Source organism: Bemisia tabaci, chromosome 4, assembly GCF_918797505.1.
Source record: "Bemisia tabaci chromosome 4, PGI_BMITA_v3".
NCBI lineage: Eukaryota > Metazoa > Arthropoda > Insecta > Hemiptera > Aleyrodidae > Bemisia > Bemisia tabaci.
This window is the reverse complement of record NC_092796.1, coordinates 13605363-13618265: the sequence shown is the minus strand read 5'-3', so window position 1 is coordinate 13618265 and position 12903 is coordinate 13605363. Positions and strand designations below refer to the sequence as shown.

Genomic DNA, 12903 nt, shown 5'->3' with positions numbered 1-12903 from the left:
GGTTGGATGGAACACCTCCTCTTACGGAATGTTCACCTTGCTGCAGTATTATTTTTGAAGCGGGAAGCTAAAAAAACGCACATTTCTTACACAGATTGAATGAGATTGTGTGTAGATTGGCGGTAGTAGATTGTAGTGGTTGATTGTGAAGTAAAGGTGCACTGCAGACTTTGCCAATGCGCTCATCGTGATTTTTGAGTCAGTGTCTGCAACTGTCAACTCTTAGTTTTGCTCTGGAAAAGATTGCTACAGGCCCATTGAGAGGAATTGGGAGTATTGTCAACTTGCGAACATTACTTCTCCTCCCAATCTGTGCCTTTTTGCTGGACGCTCGACATGCATCTTTGAAAAGTTGTCTAAAAAGCTACATCCAAGGATGACTATTATACTAAAATTAGTCGCCAGATTGATATTAAAAAACATGGTCACAGAAAAGGGCAATGAAATTAGGATTAGAGTCCCTTTATACCGAGAGTCAAGACAACACCCCCTCATGGAGTCACAAACGGGAATAAAGATTACACAAATTGAACGTTTTTCGTAATCTTTGATCGCCCATTCTCAAATTCCTTTCTCCGTTCCCTCTCTCATTCCGTTTGTTCCTTGCCGAACCCGTAATTCCCTGGTCCATTCCAGATTATAATCTTTGCAATCGGTGAAAATGTAATCTTTATTCCCGTTTGCGACACTGTGAACGCCTAAAATACGGGAACTAATCAGAAATGGATTCACATTGTCTTGACTCTCAGTATAAAGGGACTCTAATTAGGATTATCGTCCGTAGATCATTTACGTTCAATAGACAAATGAAAAATATATTGTGCTCACCTGAGGCATGTAGCCGACCCTTTTTCCGGGGACGCCACTCCCTTTCGTGCCGGGTTTGCCTCCTAAAACATAGATTTCTCCCGTGTTTAATCGCCGTCGTCCGACTATACAGCTGAGAAGTGTCGTTTTACCACAACCACTGGCACCTAATAGCCCGTATCTGAAAACAAAGGACGGATATTAAAATCGTGGATCGAAGTAATAAGTTATTCGAGAGGATGACAACGTTAAAATATGATACTCACTTCAGAAGAGCATGTATCGAAGTAATAAGTTATTCGAGAGGATAACATCATTAAAATATGATACTCGCTTGGAACAATAGCATGTCAAAATATAGGATTTTCAACTATTCGGTGAGATCGTAAGTGAATTCCATCGCTTCTGGAGCGAGTCGCAAAATCGTGCTGAAAACGAATGTGTTGGGGAGTAAAACCACAATATATCAACATGGTGCCAACATGGTCTCAACATTGTATACCATGTGTGCGATACGTTGGCACCATGCTGGTCACTTGGGCTAATGGAGATTATGCATGTGTGAGGAATTTGCGATTTGACTATTGATTCTCACGTAAAAGTTCGCGAGAAACAAGATAGTGCGTCCGGTTTTCCCTGAAATCAACTCCTAAGTTCATAAAAAGCTCTCAACTGCAAAATGGAGGGGATATCCCACGCTATCCTGAGAGTCCACCTCTTTATCAAGACAAACTCTCCATGCGAAGATAGGGAGCGAATAAATACATTAGCAGCGTTGCCGTGTTTTCAGTTTTAGAGTCCCCAAATAAAAAGGCAGCCCTGTCAATGTATTTGCACCCTATCTTTGCATAGAGAGTTTGTCTTGATGTAGAGGTGGACTCTCAGGATAGCGTGGGATATGCCCTCCATTTTGCCTCAACTTTGAGACCTTTTTATGTGCTTAGGAATTGATTTCAGGGAAAACCAGTGGCACTATCGTGTTTCTCGCGAACTTTTACATAATAATCGATAGTCAAATCGCAAAGTCCTCGCACATGCAACATCTCCATTGCAAGTTGCTACCATGTTGGTGCCATGGAAGATATTATAATGCCAACACATTCTCAACATGATCGGTTTCGGCAGAGAATTAATCCATGAAACCCAGTTATTTTACAGCTTACGTCTTGTTACTTTAAAGTTTGGAGTGATACTTGATAGTGGACAGCTTTTGCACGCACAGTCATTCAGCACGTACTGCTAGCTCTTTCTCAACCCGGCGTCAGAGGACACGGACTTTCCGGACCGAGCGCTAAATATTGACGCGTACACTGCCGCGCTCAGGAAAAACGCCGTACGAGTCTTCAGGCGCTGTCAGATTTCCCTTGATAAAAACCAAATTCTCTGGAAATTTTTTTAAAGTTTCGCTTCAAATTTTTCAGACGACATATTGATCGCAATTCGGTCCAAAATACCTGAAAATGGAGATGTTGCGTGTGTGAGGAATTTGCGATTTGACTATTGATTCTTATGTAAAAGTTTGCAAGAAACACGATAGTGCCACTGGTTTGCTCTGAAATCAACTCCCAAGCTCAAAAAAAGCTCTCAAGTTGAGGCCAAAATGGAGGGGATATCCCACCCTACCCTGAGAGTCCACGTCTACATCAAGACAAACTCTCCATGCAAAGATAGGGAGCAAATACATTAGCAGGAGGGTTGCCGTGTTTTCAGTTTTGGAGTCCCTAAATAAAGTCGCAGCCCTGTCAATGTATTTGTTCCCTATCTTTGCATGGAGAGTTTGTCTTGATGTAGACGTGGACTCTCAGGGTAGGGTGGGATATCCCCTCCATTTTGGCCTCAACTCGAGAGCTTTTTTTAAGCTTGAGAGTTGATTTCAGAGAAAACCAGTGGCACTATCGTGTTTCTCGCAAACTTTTACATAAGAATCAACAGTCAAATCGCAAATTCCTCACACATGCAACATTTCCATTCGGTCCAAAATACCTGAAAATTTCAAGGAAAAATATTAAAACTTTCCTCAAAATTATTTTACTAATTTTAGGAAACTTGGCAACTCTGGAATGTCCATACGGCGTTTTTCCTCAGGGCGGCAGTACAGGTTGCATTGCTGCAAGCGTTGGAGACGGCGATTAAAATCTGGGGCTCGCGTGAAATTCACCTTCCTCGCTAACCCTGAGACTGGATCTTGTTTTGGAGTCGGCTTCACCTCGACTCACTTAATTTCTTCTGTCACCTGCTCGCGGAGACAGCCCAAGACGGAAACAAAAGCAAGTCGTCTCTTTTTGCTCGAGTCACCGTCCGATCGCCGCTCGGGAAGGCCGAGTTTTGTTTGTGTTTTTGGTTTCCGATGTTGGACGGTGCAACTGGTATCGGTTCGCGCACGCATCCATCGGTGGTCTCAAAATTCACCGCGGCGCGGCGCGCAGGGCAGCGAGTCAACCAACGATATAAGAACTCTCGCCTCGCTGGATGGTCGGCGTTTAGTTTGGGATCGCTGCTTTCTTAGCCTCGCGTTTAAGTCTCCAAAAGAATCTCATTCAAAAAAGGTACTAACTCTCTCTGGATGGTCGGCGTTTGGGATCGCTGCTTTCTTAGCCTCGCGTTTAAGTCTCCAAAAGAATCCCATTCAAAAAAGGCACTTATCGTTTTAAAATTAATGCAATTACCCTTTAGGGGACCTTCATTTGGACGCATTTCTACCAAACAGACCTACGTGAAGGTGAGAAATATGGGGTGTGCTCGTTAGTTCTCTGGCCGTAAGAGTGAATGAGAATAATAGAGCGCCAGTGACGTCAGCGGCAATGAAGGAGCCGGAGCGCGACGGGGAGTTCTCGCGCGGGACTCTTTAACTCATGAGCCCTGTTCACAACGCTCTCGTGCCATGCCCGCGGCTCATGAGTTCCGCATTCTGTTGGCACATAGGTCTGTTTGATAGAATGTAATATCCCGCTTTTCCAATTCTTCAAAAGGAATCACGCCCACTTTTACATTGCTTCTTATGCAGATTTCTAGAGCACACCCCATATTTCTCACCTGCACATAGTTCTGTTTGATAGAAATACGTCCATTTCATTTTCCGAAAAGTAGAGACACGCTCGGCAAGACATTTTTTCAATTCAATACTAAAAAGAATGTAGGTATCATTCCGACGAGTGCCAACTTCGAGGAAAGTAACTGACTAGAAGAAATTGATTACATCAAATCCCTTTCTATTACTTTGAGAACATTTCTGGACCATAATTTTTACCTATCGAAGAGAGGCCAACTGACAATGAAACCCGAGCTCTGGGCTTTTCCTTCACGTATAAAGTGCGACTCAAAACTGCATAGGGCGGAGGGGGAGGGGTTGATTTCAAAATTCTGATTCTAAAATCGCCGGAATGTAAATCTTACAGTAGTCCCAAAATAATTTTTTCACGAGGATAGATTGATCATATTCGTATTTTGATCATTAGATTACTAACTATTTGTACGTTTACAAGTATATCACCCACCAGTCCAACATTTTACAGTCTAACAGTTTACTAGTCCAACAATTACTTCTTTTATTTTTGTGTGAGCTTGAACAACATTACCACGATTTCGGTATGATAAACTTATGAGACGACGTTACGACCTACACTGAAAGTCATTTTCCGACGGTGGAGAGAATAATTGCGAAACTACCCCGAGTGCATGAGACTTTTTTCAAACTCACACAATCAATTTTCTGGCTCGTTCTTTTCACGAGAACGAAACATCAAAAACCGAACAATATTCTTATCAAAGCTTCAGGACGTAATTCCTCTCTATGTCCCTTCTTCAAAAGAACAGACACAGGTGAGAAGGCGGAAAAGTTAATTCTTCGTCAAACAAGCTGGAAAACTGGTCAGATAAAGTGATGTTCATTTGAGGAAGAGGAGGAAACACCGTAACTCTTCTGGCAAAAAGATGCAACTAAATACTGTCGTGAACCCTGAAAACCACGGAGTTATACATACGGCGGGGCTCATCTTAAAACAGTACTTCAGCTCTAGTGTTGGTGTAACGACTGCATGAGTCGATAAAATCAACACTAATGAGGGAAGAAGGTAGTCATTTTCATTTCTCGGCATTATACCCGTCCTAAACAGGACCTCAGATTTTCCGTCCGAGGAAATTAAAGCGCGCTGATTGTGAGAAGTCATTTACAGCGGTTGCTTCCAGTTGCAGCCCGAATGAATTTAGATTCAGCGCCGATAAATTAATATTCATTATCGCGCGTGTTTTCCTCATTTTCACAACAATTTTCCTCTCCTTTGACACGTTTTAGACGAGCAGTTTTAATTTTAAATTCCTCTCCTACCTAAAATTAGAACTATTAAATAACGAAGCTTCTGAGGAAGTTTTTCACGTCATGACTTTGAAAAGGAGGGTTGCCGTTTTTTCTTGTCTCGGTGGAAATCCTCAAAAACCTGGACTGGAGCTGATCTTGCATGTGACAAGAATTTGCGATTCAAGTACTAATTCCTAAGTAAAATTTCTCGAGAAGCACGATGGTGCCACTGCTTTCTCTAAAATTAGCTCCACAGCTCAAGAAAGCTTTCAAAGTTGAGGCCGTAATGGAGGGGATACCATACACTACCCTGAGAGTCCACCTCTAAATAAGGACAAACCCTCTTTACATAGATAGGAAGCAAATACATTGAAAGGGCTGTCGCCTTGTTTAGGGACTCCAAAACTGAAAACACGGCAAACCTTCTGATGTGTTTATTCCTTAACTTTGCATAGCGAGTTTGGCTTGATGTAGAGGTGGACTCTTAGGGTAGCGTGGGATATCCTCTCCTTTACGGCTTCCACTTTGAGAGCTTTTTTTGAGCTTTGGAGTTGATTCCAGAGAAAACCAGTGGCACCATCGTGTTTTTCGCGAAATTTTACGTATAAAGAGTACTTGAATCGCAAATCCCTCACGCATCATGCAAGAGCTCATTCATTACTTTGAATTAAATTCACTTGAATTATACTATGAGCTATGGAATTGCATGATCGTTTATTTGAAGTCAACGAAACAAATGAGTGTAAGAAAAACAGAAGAAAGAAGCAACTCTTTTAATTCGTCGTAGAATTATCTTTTATTTTTTTTTTATTTATTAATATTTTTTTCTCCTCTTTGAGTTATGAAAACATGAACAACGAACAGGAATAAATTCACACCATTGCCATTCGTAGGGACCATGCAGATAGACTGAAACATTTCTCTCACACAGAGATGCAACACCGCAAATTATACGACCCTTCATGACATCTTGGAATCAATTAAAAAGCTAAAGAGGTAGCCTTGACATTGTACTAAACTCTACGGCTATGCATAAAAAAATACCACGACAAAAAATGACATTTAAATTTGACTTTGTAATTCTATGCGAGACTTTTTCATATTCTGCTTCAAATGAGCAAGAGTTTATACGCTGATCTAAAAATATTAATTCAGATTCAGAATCGAAAGCAGTAATCTGGCGAGAGGAGTTTACGTCACGGCTAAAATTTTAAACAAATATTCACGCGAGACTTTATGAAAATTTTTAACCCTTACAAATGACCATACTATGCGAGCGGGAAATTGTGTCGAATCGATTTGCAATCACGAAAACGAGTATTACAGATTTTAATGCAAATAACAGCTTATATATCCCTAAAATCTCCTTACATAATTTAAGGCTGCTGAGGACCGAGTAACAAAAATCTGTAGACGGATTAAGTTAGAATAAGAAGTAGACAGCGTTGAAAATGGAATGAAGCGGACTTTCCATCCTACTACTTATGAGCCGCTGATAAAATTTAAATAAAATATTGTCAGTCGAGTTCCTGTTGAGCCAACTACTTTGTGGGCGAAAGAATCGTTAATGCGAGGAAAAGTCTGAGTTCTTAAAACCTAATGCGTGGTGTGTGAGGTTTAAATAGGACCGGAGTAAAATGTCTTGTTTCTTATCAGCGATAGAGTTCAGGAAAACAAAAATTTCCTTGCAGAACATTTTTATTTTCCTACACCGGTGGCAAGTGACACCTTGAATGCAAAGATTTCACCCAGTTAACAGAAATCGACCTGCGATTGAATTTATTCATGTAAACGTCACGAGATCGGGAGTGTCCTAGATTAAATCCTCAATGTTACGGGACGGGGGTTGGTATTTTTTTGGGAGGGGGGGGGGGGGGTTGGTCATGAGATATTGCGGAAAGGAGTGTTAGCTCCTCTTCCTTCTCCTCAAGAAAATTTCAGGGCTTTCGTGTCAACTTTAAGCTGAAGAGTCGTATTCATATTCATTATCATTAAACACTAAACAGCTCCTTTCTTCAAGGATACTCTTCATGGTTTAAATTGTAATCAAGGGAGGTTTATGGAAGCCCCGAACATAACACCATAAAGAGGACAATTTTTCCAACCTGGAGTAAAATTTACGAGGATACTATATGTTTGGAAATATATCATTGCTATAGATTAAAATTACTTGTTACCGAAAAAACAAATACAAAAATACGAAGTAAAAATTCTGTGATTTTTACAAAATTTAAGGTAAAACACTTTCCAAATCCCCTTTACTTTGTTCTCTGTTCCTGGTGATTTGTGTTGTGGCGAAACAATTTAATCCATTGTAAGTGCCCATTTCCAAAGTTATATGTACTCTTGAATTTTATTGCAGGTTTGGAAAAGTTTTCTTTTCTATGATGTTACGCATGTAAAAGGCCTCCTTAAGCCTACCTCGGTCACAATGAAAACCATACGTGTAGTGGCCTTCCTCAGAAAAGGAGCAGCTACAAAGGGGCCGTTCAATTCTTACGTAACGCACTTTTGCCCGTTTTTTGGACTCCCCTCCCCCTTGTAACGCACCCGTAACGCTGGCTCGAACCCCCCTCCCCCCCAGTGCGTTACTTGATACTTGAACGGCCCCTGAATACGGTTCGAAGGCTTATACCTAACCTAATCTGTTGAGACTCGGGCTGTAGAGTATGCCTAAAGAGAGAGGTCCTTTGGTTTATTAAACGATGGTTTCTCGATGAGTCTTGCAACCGCGGTTGTTTGATAAGCCGTTCACGAAACTTCCGCGCGGAGAAGCTCAAAGTTTTCACGGCCGCTTGCGACGGGCCTCGCCAACCACGTAGCCAGGATGTCCCGCACCGAAATGGTTTGTCGCCCAACGAGGCCGCCTCCGAGCAATAATTGCCGTCATGACGTCATACCCGGCGGAAACCAAAAAAGGATAAAAAATTGTTTGAAAGGCGAATAGGGTATCTTTAATAGGAGAATATGGTCGATGGTCGTGGCTGAAATTTGAAAATACGTACATCAGACCTCCACCATTGCAAATAGGCTGGAGCCCAAAAAAGTGCAGCCGAAATGTTTTTCCAAATGGCCTATTTTTACTATCGTCTATTTCCGTGGATATTTTCTTCAACACAGTTTAGGATTCATTACTGGCGTTAATTTTCCTTAAGCTTTCTTCAAGTAATTTTATAGGTTGGTCACCCTTTTGGGACCTGAGACCTCCATTCACTAAGCTCTTCTCCAAGTTTGAACTTACAAAACTTTGTGACGGGTATCAACGCTAGGATCGCTGGGATGGTTGAATGCAACCAACATCACCTCGTAGTCGAAATTTTTCATGTTCCACGAGTAATAAATCAATTTATGATGTATCAGAGACAAATTCATGATACCCCAACTTCATGTTTCTCCCCATCAATTGTATTGACAATCGGCAGTCTGTTGTAAATACTCAATGTAGAGCTTAGACTTGAAGTTGTGTTTTCCTTTTTCTTTTTTCAAATTGGAAGTATCGAACATCACTAATGTATGAGAGGAAATGACGTGGCCACCAAATTAGTCTTTCTCGAAAGTAAATCTCACAATACGAGCAGGGATTTATTTGAAACCTCCGGGATACTTTTATTATCCATCAAGTTTATCAAGAGAAGACAGCACAGTTTTTTCTGTTCTGATGCGGCACGGCACCGTTGTGCACTTACGTAAATAAGCGATTAGCGCGCTGCAACTGGGGAAGTGTGCAACTGGAAGTGGAAGTCATCTCAGTGGGTCGTTGTAGGAGGGGAGGGGGAGAGGTCTGGGGCCGATGTGTGTGAAGAATACTGACAATATCCAACGCACACGCGTCAAAGTCTTGCCACGCAGCGGTGTAAAGTTCTCACTTGAGGCCTCCGCACACGGTCAAAGCTCTCTTGAGTTACGGGTGCATACTGGAAAAAAAGCACATTGGATCTGGAGTCCAGACTCTTAAAAACATCGACAAGGAAAAGTTCTCTTGATTCAATCAGAATCTAACTTGAATCAAGAATCAAGCCTCTTAATTTAAGCGGATTTCGTTTTGATTCAAGCAAAAATCCGATGAAATCAAGAGTATTTTTTTTAGTCAATGTTTTCAAGAGTCTGGACTCTAGATCCAATGTGTTTTTTTTTTTTTTCCAGTGTGCATGTTGGCAGGATTTTGATAAAGAGGAGCCCTATTCCTTGGATAACGAGGAATCTGTTACTCATTTTGTTTGAAGAATGTACCTCGATGATTGAGACATTTGAAATTTTCAATGTGTTCACCATGTGCCGAACATGAAATTTTGATAAAAGGACTCGTGCTCCGACTCCTGAATTCTCATCTCACATGGTAGTGTATTCTACAAAGAGCCAGTGTGCGATCCCTGCTGACAGGTCATCGATCTCGGATCTATTGCGGCTTTTGGCGCCTTCACTTCCCCGCGATACTCAACCTACCACACCGCAGTTAGTTCAGTTGCCTATCCGAACTGAACCTAACTAGGGAGCAATTCTGCCGTCCGAAGCAAGAACGCCGCAACTTCGTTTCACATTTTTCAGTTTAATCTGTAGAAAAATATTCTATCAAACATGATGATCTAATCTGCTATAACACATAATTTTAAAATGGGAAATAACGTCACAAGGTGGTACATTTTCAAACTTGTGCATGTATTTTCCTCGAATTTTCCGTCTTGGAAGAAAATTATTAAAAATATTGCGAACTCAGCTCATCAAAGGATTAATCTGAAGCAGTGCAATTTGCAGTGCAAACCAGTGGCCAGGCATAGATGATCGATTTTCGATATTTCTCCATACACTGGAAAAAAAAGACATTGGATCTAGAGAGAGTCCAGACTCTTAAAAACATCGACAAGAAAAAATACTCTTGATTCAATCGGATTGAAGCTTAAATCAAGAACCAAGCCTCTTGAATTGAGCGGATTTCCTTTTGATTTAAGCTTAAATCTGATTGAATCAAGAGTATTTTTTCTTGTCAATGTTTTCAAGAGTCTGGACTCTAGATCCAATGTGTTTTTATTCCAGTGTATGAAGCTATGGTATAGAATCGACGATTAAGGTGTTCGTTGCGAACACCCTGTTTATAGATCTTTTCCCATAGGTTTGAATGGCAGATCAATCGATACAGCGCAAAGCACACCACGCCACTAGTGCAAACCCTCTTCTTGCGAGAACCGCCACTGAGCGACCATGGTGATGCAATTGCTGAATGAGCGCGGTGTGCGGTGTGTGACTGTCAAGGAAAGTGGAAGAACTGGCGCTCTGCAGCGATGACAAAGATGTTTCGTTTATTGTTTCTTTCGCTTGCCTCGGACTTGGATCCGAGAAGAATGAGCAATGGTCACCACTCACCAGTCATCAGTCAAATTAACTGAGCGTTCCCTCCGAAGTCCATTCATCGGCGCGAACCATCCACGACCAGCATCATCCGCACGCTCGTTAGGTAAGGTTAGGCACCATTAGTCGTGGAGTTCACAGTTGTCCGTTCTAACCGAGGGTCACGGATAAATCGAATGGAACACGCGGCGTATTAAGGATGTACTCGTGTTATCGTTCGGGGATTTTAGGTAGAATACGTTCAAAGTGTTAGAACTTTGGACGTATTTCTGCCTAGAGGAACTATAGACGAGTGGAAACACGAGGTGTGCTCTAGAAAGCTGCATAAGCAACAATGTTAAAGTGGATAAGCTGCATAAGCAACAATGTTAAGTGGATGTTAAAGTGCATAATCGCATAGCCACAAAATTGAAGGGGATCTTAGTCTCCAATCTACTACTTCAGAGACTTTAACGCAGGAGTAGAAAAGTTGAATGGGGCGTAACATTTGATACAACTATTTCGACTTTCAAGTAGGCATAATTGCATAGCCACAAAATTGAAGGGGATCTTGGTCTCTAATCGAATATCTCAGGGACTTCAATGCAAGAGTAGAAAAGTTGGATGGGGCTTAAAAGTTGGGTGATTCGGGTGATAGAAAAACGCGATTTTACATCCTGTCAAACGATACTATGTGCCAACTGAATGCGGCACTCATGTGTTGTGTGGGGTTCCGATCTTACATTCTGTCTTAACCGCCGTTGGTAACAATTTATAGCCGGCAAAAAGAGCTACACAAAGGCCTATTTTATGCGACCGATAGAAGCGGCTTACAAATGGCTGTGCTCTGCCTATACAGATACTCTAGCCTCCACCTCCACTTCTTCAGACCTGGAAGGCTTATGGGCTTCCTGAGGGAAAAAGTGTGTTGGTGGATTCACGTAGTGTGAAGTTTCTTTATTCAAAATCAAGATTTCGAGTGTCCGGCTGCGTCAAATGCCAAAAAATTTGCATAAAAAAAACAGCCGAATTTTAAAGAAACGCGATTCATTTCGGAAATTCGCTCGGGACTGCTCTTTTTACGTACCCATAGGTAAAACAGAAGAGTCTGAAAAGCAAGTCTGCACGACCAACAATTAGTTAAAACAGAAAAGATAATTGAATCAGTGAGAACGAAAACACACCAACTCGGAAAAATGAAAATAATCAAGATACACACAAAATTGCAGAATAGGTGGAGAAGTTAGTTTAAGAAAAAGATTTATGCCGCCGGAAGACAAGCACTAATGGACACTTTAAAGGTCTAAGTTGGAACAGATGCGCTAACTTTAATGACATTCATGTAAATTGACTGTCTTTGATGGAAATTGAGCATTTTTGAGTTACTGAGTTGGTGTGTTTTCGTTCTCACTGATTCAATTGGGGTCGAACAATTTTCTCGGTAATTTTGCGCTGAAATTCAACATTTGACGATGGATCCAATGCACGTTGTGAAACAAAATTTCTTCTGCGGGGAGACTTTTGAGCATTATTTCTGTTATTTATTTTTTATTTATTGTTTTAGAATCTTTCCTTCTTTTCGGCCAATCGAAGATGGCAGGACGGACTTGAATTCGGTCATTACTCGTCCGTAGTATCTCGAAAGAGGTCTCATTCCCCGACCAATTTTGGGCCCACGAGCGTGATGCAAGGCGGCAACGCCGATAATAAAAGAGACTTTGTTGCTTGAGGCTAAATTCGCGTCATTGCGGAAGTGTGTAGCCTGTTTACCTGGCTTCCACTTGGCACTTACCTGTGGGTGCCGATCTGCGCAGATAAGCTACCTTTTCAGGCTGCTCACCTCGTCCGAACTGGGCGAATTTTTTAACACATAATCCGGCTTCCTCGCGCTGGCCACTTCGAGCCCAAGCCAGTTCCGCGCGGCCCGCTGAAACCGAAAGGAATTCGTAATCCCAAGCAGCCTTGCCAACTTTCCAAGTTTTAGAAACTTTATCTGGGTAAACGGAATCAGCATTTATGCGAGAAAATAGGTACACTGGAAAAAAAAAACACATTGGATCTAGAGTCCAGACTCTTGAAAACATTGACAAGAAAAAATACTCTAGATTCATTCGGATTTTTGCTTGAATCAAAATGAAATCCGCTTAAATTAAGAGGCTTGGTTCTTGATTTAAGCTGGATTCTGATTGAATCAAGAGTGCTTTTTCTTGTCGATGTTTTTAAGAGTCTGGACTCTAGATCCAATGTGTTTTTTTCCAGTGTATATGTGTGTATGCGTTAAAACGGAATCAGCATTTATGCGAGAAAATAGGTATCTAAGGGTATGTGGTAAAGCGGAATCAACATTTATGCGAGAAAATGGGTACCTAGGTGTATGCGTTAGTGGCGAGGCGTGAATGATCGACTATTGATATTTCTTAATTGTAAACTATGGTAAAGAATCGATTATTAGGGTGTTCGTTGCGAACACCCTGTTTATC

The 12903-nt window shown here is 41.5% G+C and overlaps 1 protein-coding gene across 4 annotated transcripts in view; it reads right to left on the bottom strand.

Annotated features, from left to right (window-relative positions):
* The window catches only part of snu (ABC-type transporter snustorr), a 159691-nt gene that overhangs the window by 20924 nt on the left and 125864 nt on the right, over window positions 1–12903 (bottom strand). For all 4 annotated transcript variants that reach the window (XM_019047436.2, XM_019047437.2, XM_072299368.1 and 1 more), the window contains exon 3: window positions 829–988. In XM_019047436.2, coding sequence (XP_018902981.1) covers window positions 829–988 — 160 coding nt within the window. The remainder of the gene's footprint in view (window positions 1–828; window positions 989–12903) is intronic.